General features: G+C 42.4%; 1 protein-coding gene across 1 annotated transcript in view; it reads right to left on the reverse strand.

Annotated features, from left to right (window-relative positions):
- ZNF804A (zinc finger protein 804A) overlaps nucleotides 1-21,751 on the reverse strand; it is a 195,040-nt gene extending 173,289 nt beyond the window's left edge. The window contains exon 1 of the mRNA XM_083704772.1: nucleotides 21,189-21,751. Coding sequence (XP_083560898.1) covers nucleotides 21,189-21,299 — 111 coding nt within the window. The 5' untranslated portion in view covers nucleotides 21,300-21,751. The remainder of the gene's footprint in view (nucleotides 1-21,188) is intronic.
- Between the last annotated feature and the right edge of the window lie 594 nt (nucleotides 21,752-22,345).

Raw genomic sequence — 22,345 nt, forward strand, 5'->3', positions numbered from 1 at the left:
TTTTCCCCTTTCAGGTAAAGAAAGCATTTATCTATTGCTTTCACAAACCTTTCTATCAAACCTAATTCAATGTGTAGTGGTGGCAGAGATACATATTTGTTGTAAAAGACATATAACACTGTTAACAGCCTAGCTAAAAGTTGGATCTCTCAGAATGTGGTTTGCTGTCGGGAAAGAGCCAAAAGACCATGTCACAGATTTTTATTTCTGCTGGACATTGGGCATTCTAGACAGTAGACCAAAATCTAAGCATACTGTACAATATGTGAATCTGCCATCTCCTATAAGCCCTGTTGCCAGTGAGCCACTGTCTGATCCTTAAAAAAATAAAAAATGTATATGACGTCTATGTATACGGCGACATCAAACGTTGGAGAAACTTCCTGATGTGGAATGTCCCATTTTCATCTGAGAAATGTTGGAGGGTATGTAGTTTGTTAAGGGTGGTGATCTTTGTAGTAAATTACAGTTCCCAGGAAGGCCATGAAGTAGGCCATGTTTAAATGTATGGTGTGGATGGGACCAAGTCCTTGCTTTCCCTCTGGAGATATCAGGGAGGCTTATAAATGTTTCCCAGGAGGTCTTCCTTTGAGGCAACTTAGTAGGACAGAGCCATATAAACTAAGATGTATTCCAAGACTTAGCAGGGCATAATCAGTGACCTGAAAACACTGGCTGCATCCTTTTACACTTCAGTTGACTTTGAAAGGATTTAAGCAATAGGTGATGTGCACAACTACAATAATATGAATGAGTGTGGGACGACCTCCAGTCATACAAAATGTTTACTTTTTACTTTTTCTATTGCTGAAATGCTCTGTTTTGTACTAGCGGCTGTGAACTCAATTCTCCCAGAAAATCCTTACTTGCAGGGCAGATTTAGTTAGGTCTTCTTTGTTTTTAAGAAGTTGCTTCATTTCCTCAGACACAGGAAGTAGAACGTTCATCTCCAGAACACATGTACCAGTATGCTATCTTAGGAAATGATTCCTCGCACAAGCACCTCAATTTGTGCAAAACACCACGTGAAAACCACAGCCTTCATGTGTGACAGCTTCATTGGTAGCTGTGACAGATGGGGCTCCACAAATACGCAGAGCACCTTCCATTTCTATATAGACAATGGTTATATCAGATTATACCCATGGGCCAGCATCAAAGCTGCTGGCCCTAAATCTCAAATACCGGTAACTGTTCCTAGCACAATTTTGACTCCACTTCTGTATTCCTATAAGCACACAGCTCAAACCTGTCAACCCAAGGTGCTGTATCTGAATACAAAAATAACCCAATAGAATGCAGCAGATCTCCAATTTCCCCATGCCCACTGCAGCACACACCCATGGAGGTTCAGCACACTGGCATGTTACAGGAAACAGAAGGTCGATGTGCACCTTCCATATCTCCATTCACCTCTTCTCCCTGTGCTCAGTCAAGGGAAACGAGATCAAAGTGCTTTTCCCTTTTTCAATGGAAGGGTGAAGCCTGAATAGGTCTTTAGGAAGCTCTCCTGTTTCCTATAATGGTCTGACATTGGCTCTGAAGGTGTCATGCCCATCAACTGCAGCAGAAAAACTAGGACATCCCATGATCCCATACATGAGAGTATGGTGACCATTTTGGGCACCTTGCTCTCACATGATTTCTGGCCAAGATATCTCCCCGAAAAAGTGTTTCTTTGGGTCCACAATCTCATGCAGTGCCCCCAAACATACGTTCATGGGCACCTTGCCTGATAAAGCACTTTTCCTGGGCTTGTGATCTTGCCTGGGTCACATGACTCAGACCCGCAAGATGGTGTCCCTGACTTTGGCTGCATCATGTTGGAGGGTCTGTGATGCTCCCATGCATGCATGATAGGAATGAGAAAACACTTCCGGAGGCGGCGCGAAACAGCAATGGCGGTCCTCTTCGCGCTGTGAAGAGGGGCTCTGCGAAAAAGGGTCGTCCGCTACGGCAAAGCGGAGACCCATCAAGAAAAACCGCAGGCAGAGCGAGCCTGCGGCCGTGGGACTCGGCGGGCGCCTTGAGCCCCCCCAGAAGCGGAGAAGGAGCCTCGTAAGAGGCTCCGGAACGTGAAAGGGGGAGCGGCGCTGTGAGTTCATCGCTCTTTTCGTGGACGCAAAGCCGCGCTGCTGCTGCTGATGAGCGCCGACCTTTCTTCTTGAAAATATCGGAATTGGAGCAACATACCCGTGAGTAAAGGGTTTAAATCTTTAACCAAATTGGAGAAATTCGGCTGAAAACGGGAGGCGAGTAACAGGAAGTCCGCCTCCCGACTCTGCTAATTAGATCAAAGCAAGGGCTCGGAAGCGAGCTGAAGTGTTTAAAAGGGACTGTAAAAGTGGAAGAAAGAGTGCATTGATAGACTGTGTATCTTTGAGGAGAAAAGGGAAAGAATTGTGAAATTTATGGACTTTTGCTTTCTGGAACTGTCCCCCTATTTTTGAGCTAAACGGAATTAAAAGGGGTAACCCTGTCATCGGGCTGCCAGTGTATAGAAGAGAACTGTCAAACTGCTGTCAAACTGACGACATCGTTAGGGTTAGGGTTAGGGTTAGGGTTAGGGTTAGGGTTAGGGTTAGGGTTAGGGTTAGGGTTAGGGTTTATTCTTTTTTCTGTATTTCTTAAAATCAATAAAAAAAATTATAAAAAAAAAGGAATGAGAAAACATCTCATAGGAGGAATTGGCAACCTTTTTTCTCTCCTGTAGCCAGCCACATTCCCTTGTGGGAGGTGTTAATATGTCAGGGACTGCATGCTAGTTGTGGCTGAGACAAAAAACAGTACTGGGGCCAAAGTGGGAAGGTCACCTACCTCTCTGTCTTTCTTTCACCACTTCCCACTAAAGGATCCACATTGAGGGAGTGGAACACTTGTCAGAGTTCTAAATCAGCGGCTCACAGAGAGTGTTTGAAATTAGGCCTATGGCTGCAAAACTTTCATGTGAGGCCTACAGGTGAGTTTGGCTGCCACTGGCCTATAGGGAAAACCCTCTGCATACGACCGCTCACCTATGGTGGGCTGGATCCAATCCAGTATTTGTGAAAGAGAATTCTGAGTAGAGAAACACACAGCAAGGGATGAAAGGCATGGCAAAAGGAAGATAGCCCCCCACACAGAGACTCTGTGGATTTACCATAAAACTATGCTGCTCAAAACCATTTTAGATGCACAGAGCCTGATGCTGCTTTCTTCCAGTTGGTATGAATTTTCCATTCATCATAGCAGCTGAAGAATGTAGCTTTTCATTATGAAAATGTGCAGCACAATGACCCTTAATGGGTATTACAACTCTGGTCTCCCATGCAAATGTGTGTTTAGATCATTCCCAAATACAAGAGATCTTGAAAGCAATCATTACTGCTTTCTATTCAATTCCACTCATAAGTGGTACTTTTCAAATCGAGATCCTCGGCCTTCGTGGAATGGGTCTTTCATATGCACACACATATAGACAAACAATTAACATCCTACAAAGTGGAACACCATTATCAAGCTTTTTTTAAAAAAAAATGAAGAAGATGTAATGGGAGGAAGTGGCACATTGAAATGCATTTTTAAAGTAATCACTACCCATCCCTCACGATGGGACTTAGTTCAGTTTAGTACGTTTAATCAGATAATTCTGATTCAATGCCTTGAGAGGTATCCCTTATATAACTAAAACAGCAACACAAAACACACAAAGGGGTGCCTCAGCAGACTTGAGGTAACCCCAAGATATGCAGATGTACAAAACATTTTAGGCTTGCCATACATCAGGAAAATTCCTGACACGTCCTGGTTTTCAGGTGTAAAAATGGGGTCGGAGGGGAAATGCCAGGGAAAACCCGGATGTATGGCAACACAATGGAAGAAGCAACGTAAACAGCTCCCAAAGCTTAAAACCACTATTTTGTGGTTCGTTCACCAAAAAAAGTTCAACAACTTTGTGGGTGTCAGGAATTTTACTTTTTGAAACATGGCAACCCTAAAACATAATAAGAGGCCCAATGAGGACTGAGCATGCTTGATAGCTAACTCTCTCGACGGATTACTGCTTGATAGCTAACTCAACCCGGATTACTGGATGAGAGAGGGAATGAAAGGACAACAATGTTGAAAGTGCCATAGCACAGATCACTCTATGTGCAACTTAAGAGTCAACTAGCCAAGAGGGCAAAGGGTGGAGATGTTGCTTAACAGCCAGGCAGAATGGCATGATGTTTGCTGAGGTAGCACATGCTCTGATTAGCCATGTAGTTTGGTTGGCCTTTTTCCTCCATATGCTTGGCTGAATGCTCCCTTGCTATGTACAAGACCTGAGTAAAAAAAAAGACAACAAAGACTTTCACATTTCTGAAATGGTAGCAGGAAATCATCATAGCACGGGGAAAGTTTCTGGCCTAACCTTCTCCCCAAAATGCTAGCTTCAATGTGAAGGGATATTTTATTATTATTGAATGGAGGAGTGTTAAGTTGTGTTTGCTGTCACCGACTGCCTGAGGTAATACAACCCAGAGTTTCCTGCCTCGGTGACAGAGGACACAGTAGTGTGGCAACATCTGGGCTTCCCTTGCTAAAAATGCCTTCACCGGATATGGCTGTCTGCCTTCCTCACATTCCCAGCTACTATTTCCTTCCATTGATTTAATGGGATTGTTTTATTGCATCTTTCAGTTATGGTTAGCTGTATTTTAATGCTTGTGTGGTTGGTTTTTATACTTGTAAACTGCTTAGGAACCCATTGGTATATTAATTAATTAATATAAATAGAAGCAGCCACCTTGCTTTTTGCCTAGCCCACCTCTTCCCTGGTTCTTTCATGCCCCATCTCAAGTCCAAAGTCATTGCGGCCACAAGAGACACAGGGTGTGGTAATTCTAATCTCCTTCTTCCATAATCCCAATGGCACGGTGGCCCAGTGGCCCACACCGCAGGAAAACCTGTGCCTTCACCAGTGATTGGCCTAAGTCATACCAAATTGCCCTTGCCGACATTATAATTCTGCAATGGAAAACTGCATATTGGAAAAGCAAAGCAAAAAGCCAGCCAACATGCACATTATCTAAAGTTATGAAAGACTTACCTACTCCCCTCCCCACAATTGATTTTTACAGGATTGTCGTGTGACACATTTAGCTTAGAGAAAAAAACAAATCATGGCTGACTAGCAGTCAAGTGCCCTTTTGTAACTGATTCACAATTCCTCTATACTACTCTTAATTTGTGTTACTACTGGGCCTTGCCTCTCTCACCCCACTCCACACACACACACACACACACACACACACACACACACACACACAGCCTCTTGCATAACAGTTCAATGCATCTGCCCTGACAGTAATGCAAGTTCAAAATATCAAATCACAAACAATTCTTAAAAAGACACACAAGAGGACAAAACTCACTCCAAAACTCACTCCAAAGCTTTTGAGCAGAGCTCTATAAATAGCTTGGTGAACAGATGCTTCAGCTTTAACTCTTATTTTCCTGAAAAACAAAGTTCTGTTATTGACTGAATGGCTTTCCATCATTTTAGAACTGTGTGTGCTATTAGCCTTTAGAACCAAACTGAGTAGGATAATTCTATTTTGCATAGATTCGACATTTTACCGAGTTATCCCAGAGTTATCACACCTGCTCACGTAAAGCAACTTTAAGAGAGAGAAAATTCCAGGAGATGTAAGCAGTGAAGGACAGACAGGTTGGAAAAAGCAAAGCAGTCACATTTGTGTTTTGAAAGCAACACAACATCTGGCCCACCTCTCATAAAATATGCTCACGGGCCATAATCACTGAAAGATGCACTCATGTGCTCGAAGATTAGGTGCTGCTAGTAGCCTTGCTGTCTACAGTAAAACTGCTGACAGAGCACAACATGAATAATTTATCGCTGCACTGGTGCATATGAAACAGTGTACACAACACCATAGGTTTAGTCATCGATTTTTACAGGGATAAAGCAATTTAGCTGCCTTGCCGTCTCGACCGAATGCCTTCATATCCAGCCAATGGCATGACAATGACCCAGGGTGAGGGGTGGGGGTGAGAGCTGAAGGGAGAAGGGAGGAATAGACCCTGGAACCAAGCTCTAATTTGTTTATTTCTTTATCCTGTGTTCAAGGTGGCACACACAAATGTCCCAGCCCAGCCCTCATTCCAGATGCCAGGGACTTTTTCATTCACCCTCCCCTTTTCCAGTGGTGGACTTTGGTAAGATAGCATCTGGAGCAAAGACAAAATCTTGCACACAATCCCTAAATGTGTGCTTTTGCTATTTTTTGTATTTCGTTTTCACTATTTTTTTGTTTTTGATTTGCCCAACGTTGTTGTTGTTGTTGTCATCTTATTTTCATAATAATTGCTTTTGGTACTTTACCTATATATTTACCTAAATAAATATAGGTGGTGGTAGTTGTCAGTGCTTTTCTTCTAGAAAAAAAGGTGCTGGTACTGCATACCCCAGTACTGGTACTTGAGTACCAATGCTGGTATTTAGTACCCCCAGAAAAAACACTGCTACCCTATACTATACTATACTATACTATACTATACTATACTATACTATACTATACTATACTATACTATACTATACCATACCATACCATACCATACCATACCATACCATACCATACCATACCATACCATACCATACCATACCATACCATACTATACTATACTATACTATACTATACTATACTATACTATACTATACTATACCTCCTCCTCCTCCTCCTCCTCCCCCTCATCTTGCACCCCCTCAACTGCCCTCACTGCCCTAAATCCAGCACTGCTTTTCTCCCCACTCTGTTACCTGCATTAACCACCTTCAGCCGTATTCCTCCCATCACCACACTTCCCGTATGCATGCCTGGTCTGTTCAATGCCAGGAAAAGGGTTATTTCACTTGGGGAATTCCTCTCTGTCTTCTTTCCAGCTCTTATCCCACCAGCGTGTATGAGTGTACAGGGGTGGACTTTGGTCTTTCAAATTTCAATGGCGTCCTGTGTGAGCCCAGATTTCTGCCCCTTCACCCTGCCTCTCACTTCCATTCTGCTCAATTCACTACATCATAGCTGTGACACGCTACAACACCCCCCTAGGCTCAGCACCCAGTGGAACCAGTCACACTGCCCTAAATTTGCCCGGGACCCCTTGCGATTCCCCTTAGATGAGATCATGTATCAAATCTTCACACTGCTTTATTTTTAAATAAAAGATCAGGTGGGGATGCTGCAGGCATCCACAACTTTTCACTCTCAGTTTTTAAAAATGACACTCTTGATGTAGCAACGGGACTGGCAGCAGATCTGCACCTGGTGTGGGACAGAGAGGGGCACATAGAAGCTTAGTTGCACAAGCCATGTTCAGCCTCATTATTACAGTACCTTGGGGTGCAATTTTGAGCAGGGACTGATGCATAACTAAGTCAATAGATTTGCTACAAGTTAACAGGCAATGACAGCAGTGAGGATGATACTGTACATCTGACTGTGTCATGGCGATTTGGACATTGTTTAGCAAAATAAGAAATATAGTAAATAAAGAGGTATCTTCTTGCAGATCAGGAAGAATGAAATCTCTGCAAAGAGGCATTTAAAGGTTTAAAGAGATGGCGGGAGTGTGTATATGCACAAGTGTATATCAGAGAGAGTACTTTAGAAAAGAGGTGGGTTTATTTTGGAGGAGGGGTGCACATTTTGAATATGGACATGATCCTTCTCATCAGCATTCTGGGACTTCGCTGCAAAATCTTTCAAAAGTATTCCCCCACCACCACCGCCCAAGATTCTGCTTACATTAATCATGTACTACACTACCACCATTTGTTATTAGTAAGAGCACTTAAAATAAATTGAGCAGTGTCCAAATGTGAAATCTTACTTATACATTAGGAATCCGTTCTTGAAATCAGAACACATTCCCGGCATGTGTGCTTGGTATTATGGTCTATAAGTCACTTATGAATATTGGCTTTAAAAGCATCCATTAATATTTTGCACTGTTTAATGGCTAATATTTGTAATGCTCATATTTTCATTGTTGTGCAAATATATTTTCACATCCAATGCCATTTGGATGGTGGTCGAGGAAGACAGACAAAATGCAACATTGCAGCCTGAGTTGACAACAGACAGCCTGAGCGACAGATGGCATTTTCAGAAGGCATTCATAGACCTCAACCTCATGGAATTTAATATTAAAATAAATCAACACAGCTAGACCACTGAACTTGGGAGCGTTACAATCTTTGAAAATAACAAACTTGCACAACCATTTTTAGAAATATCAATAACCAACAATACAAGAATACAAGTATTTGTTAAAACATGTTTCCTTTTTTTTAATGATATTTATTAAGATTTCAAAAAGATTACAAAGTAATAAAAAAGAATAGAAAAAAAGAAAGCAAAAAGTACAAAATACAGAAAAGAAATAAAAATAATTAAAAATAAATCCATCTTTCTATGTCTTGCCTTTCATTTACTTGTTTCCCTGACCTCCTCACACCTCCCTTTTTTGTATTCCAATTCGAATGGTTAATTCAGCAAATCCTTTCCCTCTTTGTTTTTATCTTAATTCTTAGTCTTAACATATTATAACTTTATATTTTCATCTATTAACAATCCATTTTTATGTACTCCTTTTTAACATTGTTGCTAAAACCGCTTCATTTCATTCTAACATCATTTTAACATTCATTAATTTTGCAATGTTTCTGTAGATAGTCTTTAAATTTCTTCCAATCTTCTTCCACCAACTCTTCTCCCTGGTCTCGGATTCTGCGAGTCATTTCCGCCAGTTCCATTGTTAAAACATGTTTCCAACACTCATGAAAGTGAGGCAAGACATTCTAAAGTCTTTGGAAATAGATGAGAAATGAAGTTTTTTGCTATTTGCAGTGAGTAGAAGCCCACAGAAGCTCGATATAGCCACTTTGTGTTATAAAATCAATGGCTAAATCTCATCAGTTTTAATGCAAGGGCTTGTCCATGTACCGTCTACTCCAGTGTTCTTCAACTTTGGTTCCCTAGGTGTTATTGGACTACAATTACCATCACGCCAACCAGTTTAGATAGAAGCAAGGAATGATGAGATTTGCAGTTGATCATCATCTCTGAACCCATGGTTGAAGAACACTGGTCTACTCCAATTGGCACCAGCTCTCAGTGAGGTCTTCCCCATCTTTGCCTACCTAATATTTTTAACGGAAGATGCCATGGAGTCTTTTGCTTGCCAAATGCAGGCTTCAGCACTCAGCTGACTTCAGCCCTTTGTTGAAGCAACTTCCTGGAAGCTTTCAGAGATTCTGTCTTGCCTGACCTAGCTTTATATATCCCCACACAATCTAGCCTCTCCAAGATTTGTGCCAGGGAACAATCTATTCTAGGCCTTGCTCTTGTGCTTCCACAGAACACAATGGATGCAGCATCCCCCCCACCTGCCATCATTGTGCATCACCACCACTGTACCTGTGCATAGCTTGACTCACACTTGACATTGTGAACTGAATCCAAGAATAAGGAAATGTGATGCTAAGAGAAAGGCTCACAGTTCATCAGTAGAACCCACGCAGTCGACCATTAGTATGTCCATTTAAAGCAGAGGGCAGCCAATCTGCGACTCTCCCATTGTTTTTGGACTCCAAAATCCTACATCAGCCTCAGCCAACCTGGTCAATGCTCAAGAATGATGGGAGATCCATCATCATTTGGTAGAGTTGCCATATGCCCACAATTTCCCAGACATAGCTGGTATTTGGCTCTCTTAAACAGCATCTGGACGGAAATCACTGAAAAGTCCAGTAAAATCTGGATGTATGGCAGCCCATGTCTGGATATTCTCCTTTTGAAATATGGCAAAGCTATCATATGAGAGGGTCACAGTTTACCCAAACTGGGTAGAAGGGTCTGGGAAACATCTTTACTCTAGTTCTTGGAAAACGTTTGCCAGCAAGGGCTGATATTGCCATTTTCTTTCACTGTGCCACCTTAGGTAAGTGTCTCTGCTAAGGACTGTTTCTATCTGTCACCTCTGTCTTTATATATAATAGATGTTTTGCTATGGTTGTGATTTTAATTCTACGTAAGTCACCTTGAGTGGGTCATAAGTCTCAGAAAGGCAGGGTGCAAATCTAACCAATCCTGGAGAAAATGAAACTGTAGGGTGACACTTTATATTGCAGTTTCTCCTGTGTCACTCAGATGTTGAGAGAGAGAGAGGTTACACTTTCCATTATGAAGCAAGTGATTCCTGGAAAGCAGCCTGGCGCACCCACCTGATCAGCCAATCATTTGCTGTAACAAATTTGATGTATACATGGCAATTGCCGATTTTGATTTGAGGAACCAAGAGAATGCCTGCTTTAAAGAAAGAACAAAGGCGCCCAACTGAAATGTGAGACATGTATAAAACATGCATGGCTTAGCAACATGTTTTCAGTGTTGCAATATCTTTCCATATTGCAACATTACCTATTTTTCATTTAAACTGGTTTTCCAAGCTGGGGGGTGGGAAGAGAGAATATTGGGAGCACAACCCTTCCACCACCGACAACATTTTTTCATTAAAGTTGCTGTAAGTGGTACATGACAGTGTTAGCAAAGTCACTTAAATAAAACAGATGGAATCCAGAGCAGGGGGAGGGGGATCCCGATAGCACTTTACTGAGCATAAATTGAGCAAACAATGTATGCTTTGAGGAGAAAGGAACAGAGATGTTGTCTTTCTTAATCAAGCCTTTTACATAGCAGGGTGGAAAAACTCCTTCAGAACTGCACAGCTAATCAGTGTCTGTGTTACATACGTAAGTGAAGATTATGCCACTCTGCCTTTTTGACTTTAACACTAACAGAATTAACCCTTCAGTTACAAACGGAATGATCCCTGCTGTTTCATCTCCAACAGACAGTATGGCCCATTAGTAATACCATGAAAAATAGTTACTTGGTACTCTAATTGTACTGAATATAATCCACTTTGTAAATTGATAGACTCAGTGTGGCTGAACAAATTGCTGGGGGTAAAGGAAATAAACCTCTCGTGGCGGGGGGGGGGCACACATTGTGTGCAATCCTTTTATTCCTCTAGTTGCTAGTTCTTCTTCTTTGCATTCACTGTCCTTGACCTCATTTGCCCTCACTGACAGACATTTAAATTTATTATACAAGCCATGTGATTGTTGTCCATATACAATAAATAAAATCTCGTGTATCACTGTAGTCTATCAGACTGTCTGTGTGGACAAATGAGACATGGGAAAGTAAAAGGAATTTTTTTTTAGTATGGACATTCTGCTGAGTAGGATGTGTTTATAAAAGGAACAAAATATCCTTTAAAAAATACCCAGATCCTTAATTGTTTTAAAACCACAGTACTCTTATTGAAGTCTGCAGAGCTGGCCTAAATGTAGTCAGAGCTTCGGTTATCAGACTTTATTCTGTCACTACTTCTTTGAGAAGGATCATATTTAAAGGTCAGTTCACCTGCTGAAGTGTTAAACGTGTCACATGGGTAGTGACAGTAAATCCCTTCAAACACTGCTAGCAATTTTGAAGGACGCTGCTATGAATACTCTGCAAATCAACTCACCTGTAGCTTCTGACTACTTGATTTATCTACCCAGACAGGTATCCCTTCATATATAGGTTGTCAACCCTTCCCGAGATTAAAAACCTGGCAAGAAATCCTGCATGATTTAAGATTATAAATTTCAAGGCTGGATTAATTAGATCCAACCTCTGCAGCAATGAAATCAGTTACTAAGGAATGAGTATGTGAAAGTTTAGAAAGTCTGGAAATGACAGAAAAGCTCCCACTCCTGGAATTACTTGAATCTAGTAAGATGCATTTTGTTCTAGTTCAGCTGCAAGCTAGAGTTTCTACCTACCAAAAATATATCTTATCTCTTAAACCCAATCATAGGCATCAACCTCTAGGGGCTGAGGCACTTTTGGAGGCCCCAAAGTTCTTTTAGGAGCCAGACTCCCTCAATGTTCAGAAGGCATTCAGCTCCGCCCTTTGGCAACATCAGGATGTCACATTGGGTCCCCTCAATCATCTTGAGAAGATGGCACCTATCAGCCCAGTGCTTCCATTTAGTCCACCTCTCAGGGAGCTCTGGGCACTGTGTCCTCTGGTGGGCTCTCTCCTTTGCCAGCAGACCTGGCAGGCTCAACTAACTGTGGTTGATAACAAATCAGGCAGTCCTGGGCAGCTGCTTCTACCTAGCCATGTTATTATTCCCAAAGCAATGCAAGGTCAGTGGCATTGTGGGACATTGAAAGCTAGATCTTGCCACTGCTAAGAGTGCCAGGCCTAGGAAAACAAAGATGTAGGAAGGTCTAGGGCAATGGGCCCTGACAGCTGTCCAAGGATGCCAGGAGCTGGTCCTTCTCATCTGGATTCCATCCGTTGTACAATCTCACTTCTCAGTTTGGGTTCTATTTTTACATTTCCCGAATTAAATGCACCCATGTTATTCCAGCCAATGTGGCTATGGTAGATTTTGTAGTCATGGCACACTTGAGTACACTTTTCTAGGTATTACTAAACTCTGGAAAGTATTCTGTTGATTTTTATTTTCTGGTTATTAGTTTTCCTTAATTAGACACTTTCTACAGAAGTCACTCAAATTTCTGACCTTGACCCTCAGCATTTTCAGAATCACTCCAATGACATTGGGATTTTCTACCAATTAAAACCAAGGGGATGAAAAGAAGAAGGAAATAAGTGCCTTTTGGGTTTCTTCCTTTTTAGTTAAATGTCAAATGTAACATGGAATATGGACAGATGGACAAGTGGTAACAGAAGAACCATATCTTTCTTAAGGATTTGTTTTTAAGCAAGAAAAAAAATGGAAACAAGTTTGGAAATTAGTATGGCATATACTAGAGCTGGATTTATTTACTGGTTTGAAAAGTGAGCTAATAAAAGTTTTGGATGGGTAAGTCCTAGTTATACCATGAAACTATCATGGAAGCAAAGTCAAAGATGCTTATTGGAATATCTATATTCATGTATCAAATAACTGTCACATAGTAGCTAAGATTTAAATCTCACTCTAGCCATCAATTCAGCCCTTCAGCTCCCTCTCCAAGTCCACAATACTGACATTCCATGCAATAACCCCTTTCCAAAAGGCTTAGCATTCCACCAGTCTGTGTCTTGATTGACAGGAAAAGGAAGACTAAGTCCATCCTTCTCTGCTCCCCCACAAGTCCATCCTTCTCTGCTCCCCCACCTGAGCAAGCAATTGGAAGCACTGACCGTTGGACCAAAGACAAGGACTGCATGACTACAACTCATTTCTGCAAGTGTACCCCCATCTAGCTAGGAATACACAAATGGAAGCCTCTTCCTAGCTAGACTGGAGCATCTCAACCAATGTGTTGTTTTGGGATCCTATCTTAATGCCTGTAAGTGATTGGCAAACTCTCTCAGTGCCCCCCTGCCCCGGTCCCCTTTTGCTTTTAAGGATCTGCTGTTGGTTCCCCCTCTTGTTTATCTGTTGATTTCTTTTTACTTTTTTTCTTAAATTGTGCATCTTATGAAAAGACAAGGAAGCACCATTTTTCAATATTAATAATAAAAACAATACTATAACACTACTGAACAAGTTTATTAGGACAAAGCTAGACTTTTGTGAAAAGGTTTTCTCTCAGTGAATAATTTTGATGGGCAAAGCCTGAAACAATCTGTAAAAATCTGCTCTTGAAATTTAGGAAGATCAACTGCTTGCACAGTCCAGTCCTAGGCAGGTTGACTCAGAAGCAGGGCCCACTGAGATGAGTTGTCTTACTTAAGGAAGTTAGATGAGCCTCAACCAGAGCCAGGGCCTTTTCAACACTGGCTCCGGCCTGGTGGAACGCTCTGTCTCATCAGACCAGGGCCCTGCAGGATCTGATTTCTTTCCGCAGGGCCTGTAAGACAGAATTGTTCTGCCTGGCCTTTGGCTTGGAGTCAATTTGATTCCCTCCCCCTCTTTCTTTTTTCTTTCTCCTCCTGTGATGAGGCTGCATTTTAATGTTTTAATGTTGTATTTTAATCTTGTTTTTTAAGTTGCATTTCAATCAACTTGTTTTTTATTGTTTGTTAGCTGCCCTGAGCCCGGTCTTTGCTGGGGGGGGGGGTTAATAAATAAAATATTTATTTTATTATTATTATTATTATTATTATTATTATTATTATTATTACCAGAAGGCACAGGATTGTCGCCCTCAGGATTATCACAAGCTTTGTTTTACTTGTTCTGGGGAAGGGGATACTTGCTGTTTCCCTGGGAGTTTGGCTTTCTGAGGCTTCCTGTCCTTTTAAACCAAGCTTTTCACGGAACCAGTATACTAAATATTTATTCTATAACACTTACCTCTGAAATAGTATCTCCCTTTTTTTGCAGGACTGAATTTTTTTACCAGCTGAACCTATCAAGAGCACAAAAACGTTAACAGCTAAGAAATAACCAGTCACCGCAGAAGCTTTCTACATTTCTTCCCCTTTCTATGCTACCTACTGCGCTGCCAACAACATATGCCGACACACCATAAGGTTTTCATTTCCACCTCCAACAGATACTGAAAAGCAATATGTACAACAGTTTCTTCAATCCAACCTTAGCGGTTGCCTGAGGTGCTCTTCTATCAGCAGCAAATTGGTCTGTGGCAACTGTCATTTATTCAGGACGCCTGGAAATCTATATTTTGCATTTACATGACTTCTTTTAATGTCAGTTGCTAATGCAAAGGTTTGATAGGATTTGGATAGGACCCCGTCTGAATGAACTGCATTTCAGACGCTTGTGGAGACCAATGGAGACAGTCGCATCAGGACAAATGGGGGGGGGGGCACTGCCTCATCAACCTCACTCTGCCCTCAGTGGTGAGAGCACTGATGAGGATTCCTTTCTGCAAATTTATCTGAAAATATCCAGCAATGACAATATTGAAGCACTGATGCCACCTCTTTTGTATATACAGCAGATGAAAAATTGTAAACTGTGGGCCCACAAGAAGCTTGTAGGGGGATCGTCTGTCTGTGCAGTCATGAGAAAAGGCACAGAATCATTGCTGGAGGGTTCAGCCTCCAGGGCATGGATTGTATGTGACTTAGACCATAACAGAATAAAGGTGAATTTAATGACTTATGGTGCTGGAGGAGACTCTTGAGTGTCCCATGGACTGCAAGAAGATCAAACCTCTCCATTCTTAAAGTACAGCCCTACTTTCATTTCTTTGAAAGCTCCGTCTAAAAGAAATTCCACTTCCTTTCCAGATATTTTCTTCCATTGATTAACTGCTCCTATAGGCTGGGCTTTTCCTGTACTTATAACACACTATTTTTGGCAAGGAATTATTATGCAGTGGCAGAGCACATGTTTGCATGCAGAAGGTCCAAGGTACAATCTCTAGCATCTTCAATTAAAATGATCAGGTGTCAGATGATACAAGTGATTATCATTTTTTAAAAAAATGAGAGGAAAAGGTCTGGTATTCACCATAAAGTCATTACAGTAAGTGCCACACTTTCAAGGGTTTTTTTTTGGGGGGGGGGGCGGTTGTTGCATACCCTTGAGTACCCCCAGAAGAAGAAAAAAGCAGGATGACAGGATTCTGAGATGCTGGAGAGACACTGTTAGCCTGAATAACAGCACTGGGCAGAATAGTCTGACCTGCTATATCGTTGCTTCTTGTCTTCATGTTGCATGTGAGAGTTTTGAAACAGTTGGTATGTTTTGTCCAGCTGTTGTTGGGCTAATGCGAACAATTTTTCTGTGCTCAAAATTTATTTCATTTTAATTATTTTGCTACTTTGCAGTTAAATTAAATAAAGTCCTGTCATGGAAAGGAATCTTTCTAATACAATTCCAACTAAATCCCACCATCATTTCTTTAGAAATACATAAAAATAAAAAATAAATAAAAAATTGACCAGTAGCACCTTAGAGACCAACTAAGTTTGTTTGTGGTATGCACACTTCTTCAGATACACGAAAGCTCATAGGTGCTACTGGACATATATATATATATATATATATATATATATATATATATATATATACATACACACACACACACACACACTGCGTCAGACCAACACAGCTACCTACCTGAATCTAGAACCATCATTTCTTTGTAATACACATCCTTTGCAACTTTATTGTGAATTCTCTACATACTTACAGTGCAATCATATGCATAGCTACTTGGAAAGTGGAAGCGGGTGGCGCTGTGGTCTAAACCACTGAGCCTTTTGGGCTTGCCGATCGGAAGGTCAGCGATTTGAATCCCCATGACGGGGTGAGCTCCCATTGCTCTGTCCCAGCTTCTGCCAACCTAGCAGTTCGAAAGCACACCAGTGCAAGTAGATAAATAGGTACCACTGCAATGGGAAGGTAAATGGCATTTCTGTATGCTCTGGCTTCTGTCACAGTGTCCTGTTGTGCTAGAAGCAGCTTAATCATGCTGGCCACATGACACAGAAAGCTGTCTGTGGACAAACGCTGGCTCCCTTGGCCTGAAGCAAGATGAGCGCTGCACAGCATAGTTGCCTTTGATTGGACTTAACTGGGGTCCTTTACCTTTATCTACTTGGAAATAGGTCCTGTTGAACTTCATTGTACTTATTCCCAGGGAAACATTTACAGAACCTCAATTTTCATGACATAATTTTAATTACAGCATACAGCATACAGCGACACACAGCATCAAAGCTTGAGTTCATTTCCGTGCTCCTTCTGAACATTTGTTTCAATTACACCCATTTACCGCAGAGGCAAGGAACCTGTGGCCCTCCACTTAGTAGTGAACTACAGCTCCCATCATTCCTGACCGCTAACTATACTGGCAAAGGCTGATGGGAGTTGGAGTCCAACAATATATGGAGGACCACAAATTTCCGTCCTGGGCTTACAGCATCTTATCCAACCTTTACATTCACTACAATGTTCACTCATGGTTTTCTTGATCCATAGCCGTTTTCCAGTCTCACAGCTCTTGTGGTCTCCTTCCCTGTCCCCCAACTTCTTTGTTCTTCAGTTTTCTTTTGCATCCTCATCACGGCGAAACATTTCCCTCCGTCTCATAGTAGAAATGAAAATGACGTGATCATGGGCATAGCCAGGGTTTATGTTAGCAGGGAGCAGAAACTCAGTTATTTTTATTGATTTACTTGACCATGAATGTGAGGGTGCTAGGGTGTCACACTTTCCTACTACGGAACAGATATGAATGGAGGCTCTTCATTTCCTCTATTTAACACCATGTAGCTGCACTTTCACAATCATCTCTTTCAAGTCACTCACAAGCAGTGAAGCAAGCGAAGAAAAGACCTAAGGCACCATCACCCCTTCCACCCCCAACTAGAAATCTGAAAAAGAGCAATAAATCCTCAGATTTGTGCTTCTTTGCTCACTAGATCAGGAGTGGGATTAACATCTACTGTCCTCATTCTTAAGACCACAACCACACAGCAAAGTTAGTTCAGAGGAGAAAGAGATGAGAGCGTAAGAGAGGGGGATAAACTGCTCAGCAGTGGCCCCTCTTGGCCAATGGAGAAATTGCACAAATGCCATAAAATAAACTCCTTTGAAAGCTGAAATAACCAGGGCCCTTTCATTACATCTAAAATCATAAATTGCTCATTTAACCAGTCTTATGGGTTTTTCTATATCTGATGTTCCCTGGGAATGTATGCACTTCCTTGCCAACAAAACAACGTGGGTCTCCTGCACTAAAGTTGATTATACAGTGTTGATGTCACAAAAAGCTTTTGGTAGAAGTTCATTTTAGCTTCAGTCATGTGTATGCATATAAATGTATATTCATTTCACACACACAGAGAGAGAGAGAGAGAAAGAGAAAGAGAAAGAGAAAGAGAAAGAGAAAGAGAAAGAGAAAGAGAAAGAGAAAGAGAAAGAGAAAGAGAAAGAGAAAGAGATGCACACAATTTTTTGGTGGAATGATATATCTACATCTCTTCAGGACAAAGTCAACCGTCAATCAAAGACTTAATAAACAGCACTGAAGTTATTCCATGAACTCTGAAGAAATGGTTGCTTTTTACCACACTCTACAACTAGCAAAGACTGTTGACAACAGCTGGATTTGGGGTGTGAGCACAGATCACAATGGACTTGCTACTTTGGGGACAACTGAATTGTATAAATTTCACCATAGATTACAACTTTTAGTTCAGCAGTTGCATTAACCTGGGGGCACTGCTTAATCTATTAAAAGTTTTAAATGCTAATAAATCAGGAAACCCTTTTAAAATAAACATTCTGACAGAAAAACTGTGGGTGGTAAGCACTAACTTAAATGATGCCTTCTTGCATGGAACACATCTTCTAAGGTGGTGCCTGCTTGGACAGTGATGGAGAAGCTGCAGCCCTCCAGATATTATAAGGCTCCAATTCCCATCAGCTCCAGCCCACATGGTCAGTGCTAAAGGAATACAAGAGTTGTAGTCCAGGAACACCTGGATAGCAACACTTTCCCCCTTCCCATCCATGATCTAAAAACAAAAATGAATAGCTTTTTCCATTTGTCCTAATATGTAAAATCATGCAACTTAATTTCATTCTTTAACAAAGTTAACCGCACTGTCTTCAGTTGGGTGCCAGCTCTACTTCTTTCCCCTCCTGTCCATTATGCTGTTAATTTGGTTCCTTTTTCATGCATAATACCCCTTTCTATTATGTATCAAGAAGAGAAAGTCAAGATTGCAGACTATGTATTTTTTACTTATGAAAAACCCCATATCTCCCTTGAAAGATTTTTCCACTTTAAATTACAGTACATTTAAGAAGTACATTTACATCCTGGTTGACTGGCTCTGTGAAATAATTTTGCATTCACTTCCAAAAAGAAATGAATTTCATTTTTGAGAGCATTAGTTTGTATTATAAGAAGATTTTCCTTATATTACCTTTCAGGAAGTCTTCTGTATCACCTTCATTAAATTAACTTTTTTTAAAAAACAAAAAACTCTCCCCAAATACTGAAACTGAATTAGATTTGCGGCAAAGGCCAATTTTGCCACATACCAAAATAACTTCAAGGCAAAACAAATTATGTCAGTACTCAGGGATTGGTGACATTTAGGACTTTTCTACATGAGAATGTGGTATGTAAGAAAATATCTTAAGATTTGCTCCGAATCATGCCAAATAATAAGCAGATAATTGAACTTTCAGATGTATTAGTGGTACATGACAAAAGGCATTTGACATATATATTTTTTGGAATGTGATCAACATGACATTTCAAAGTACCACTTGTCACCAAACAGAACTTTACAGAAGTGCATCAACTTGAGCTGCAATCCTCCACAAGGTGTAACATTAACTTTGTTCCAGGCATCTGAAATATTGCAGCAAATCTTCCTTTGTCGTTGGTAACAAATTTACCTATAGATATTTGAGATAGGAACCCATTTCACCTGCTTGGAAGTACATTCCATTGACAATATGGGCACTTGCTTCCAAGGAATTGTATTTAGGATCACAGTTATTAAAGACACAGAGAAAATTCTGTATACACAAACCAATCATAGCAATGAAAGCTCAGGCTAGTGAACAATGAAGGTAATAAGATTTTGACACAGTTTAACCAACATGGATAGAAATGCTTGTGGGCTGTTTGCTAATTTCATCAATGAATCATTCTTGCCTTATTGCTCCTTAAAGAGAACAGCACCCAACTTGGCATAATTCATACCATCTTCCATTATTATTTCATAGGGATCTCTGTGTGTCCCTGCTTGATGAAACATGAATGAATTTAACAAGGTGCTTCCAGTGATAACCATAGAAGAGAGCGCCAACATTTCCTAAACCAGTGTCATTTTCTATTTAGTGTAATTTATTTTAGGACTTGCCTCAAACTTTGCTCAGTCACTATATTTACAGAGAAATCATAAGGTAACCATCTTTAGCAAGCATAGGAAGCAACTCTTCCACACAAGGGACATGTGCTGAATTCCTACTGCATTGTTGCTATAGAAAAGTTTCAATAAGCACTAGTGAGAAAACAGCGTTCCTCTCTCCAAAGCTGGATCCAGTACTATAGAAGTTTTTCAGGGCTCTCTTGCACATGGTGACAGGTCCACAGTGGGTAGCCTTCCTGCATCTCATTTGTCATATGAAGAAGCTGAACTTCTTCAGAAAACAATTCCTTCCAGCATCAACAATTTCAAACACAGACACAACAAATGTGATCACTCTCAAGTCAAACCAAGCATGTGTTCATCAACAGATTTAACAGAAGAGTTGCCAGCCAAACACCCCAACTAATGTAATTTGGCTGGCAACCTGAATATACCAATATATCATTGAGGTAGGTGTGCCTTTAGTGCATTCTCAACTCAAGCCACCCCATGGGCAGTTAGTCAGCATCAACCTTATGTGCAAAAGAAGCTTACTCCTGAGGGAGAAGGTATAGGAGTGCCTTCTTAAGCACTTGGAAGTCAAATGAGAACAGGTGTGCAAGATTGTAATCCTAGATACACTATCTGGGAGTAAGGTACATTGAAAGCAGTGGGGCCAACTTCAGAGTAGACATGCATAGGATTGTACTATAAGTTGATTTACATCCCCTTCTTATAAACAGGGGGATGCTCCGAACTACTATCGTTCTTCAACAACCTCCTAATGAAAAACTCAATAGTTTGAGCCTCCATCTGCCTTTCCCTTCACTTTCTGAAGACCCTCACACCCTCTTTCGTATTAAACAAAGCTGAACCAGAGCTAGACATAAGAGGGATTCCACTTCCTCTGGAGTCGTAACCTCTACCAAATAACTGCACAGCTTGTTTTAAGCACTCTGCCCTCCAAGAGAAGAAGGACTCGAACTAACCACTGCTTCGACCAATAAGCAAGAGCATCTGTGCCCCTTCCACTGGGGGTTACGGTAAACCAGGTCCCATCACATAACGAGCACGTTGGAGAGCCCTGTCCAGGAAGACCCAGAAGTAAACCGACAAGAAAGCAGGGGAGACTGAACACAAGGTAATCGTTTTCCCTATCCTTTAGCAAATCTATCTCCACCAAACCGACAGAGAACCTTCCCTGGAGCGCGCCGCTCGGAGCTGTCCAGGACGCTGCGGTGCTGAACCCAGAGTTAACCCAAGCGAGGCATCAACAGATAATGGAGCGAGCGAGGAAGAGGAGAGGGGGCGGGCGGGTGGAGAGGAAGGCTCCTTACCAGAGTTTTGTTGCCGTTCTTGCTGAGAGGACCTCGGAAAACTCCCTTGATGTTGCGAAAGTGCCCATTGCTGAGGTGCGCGGAGCTGATGACAATGTAATAACACTCCATGGGGCAGCCGCCTCGTGGGCTGCTGCCGCCGCTGCTTCCATGCACCCCGAGGGTGCTCGATCAGCCGGGAAGCAAGGCGCCGGGCGTGTGTGTGCGCGCGCGCGTGTATGTATGTGCGTGCGCGTGTAGGGTGGCGGTGTGAGGAAGTGGCGATGGGGTGGCGGCGGGAGTGGGTGGGGAAACCCGGGGGGAAGCGAGCCCCGAGCACAAACAAGGCGCGCGCACCAGAGGCATGCACACCGCGCTCCCTCCGGCTGCTCGCTCCAGCTCAGGCGGTGGAAGTAGCGGCAGCCCGGCTCTCCCTTTCCGCAGGGTGGGGAAGAAAGAGCGAGACGGACAGAGACACAGCAAGCAGGCGAGCTTAGCAATGGCCGGAGCCAGCAGGCATTGACCACGGTCTTTCCCCCCCTTCCCCTCAGAGCTGCTGCTGGAGGAGGAGGAGGGAGAGGAGGAGCAGCTTTAGCATCTCTCTGGCTTTGCCGAAGGAGTCTGAGCTGCTGCCTCGCACAGGCATGGTGCTATTATAGCGCGCAGCCTTGCCGCTCCGATGCACTGAGCCAATGGCAGGGAGCCACTAGCCGGGGAGCTGTCAGAGGAGTGCATCTGTCACACGCCGCCTTCTCTCCTCCTCCTCCCCCCCCCCACTCTCCTCCTCGGTTTCCCCCCTCCCCACCCTCACTCTTGGCTCAAGCCCGCCACAGAAGAGGGCAATAACGGACAGAGGAGGAGGAGAAGCGAAGAGGGCGCCCCCGCTCCCCACATCAGCTTCTTGCTGCCGTCGCCCAGGTAAAATATAAGAGAAGGAAGAGAGGGGAGGAGGGGATTTTTTTTATTATTATTATTTAGGTAGGCGAGCGAGTATCCCTGACTGGCTGGTCGAGGGAAGCCTTTCCATCAGCTGCAGCGAATCCCTTTTCCCTAATATATGACATTCGCAGCTGCTTCCCTCGCTTGGTTGGGGGGGGGGGGGAGAATCGTTCCCGACAGCTCCCGATGGGGGAAGCGGATCGACGCCTGCTGTCGGGGGTCAAGGCTGTGGTGGGATC

This window comes from Podarcis gaigeae (assembly GCF_964106915.1).
Source record: "Podarcis gaigeae genome assembly, chromosome: 1".
NCBI lineage: Eukaryota > Metazoa > Chordata > Lepidosauria > Squamata > Lacertidae > Podarcis > Podarcis gaigeae.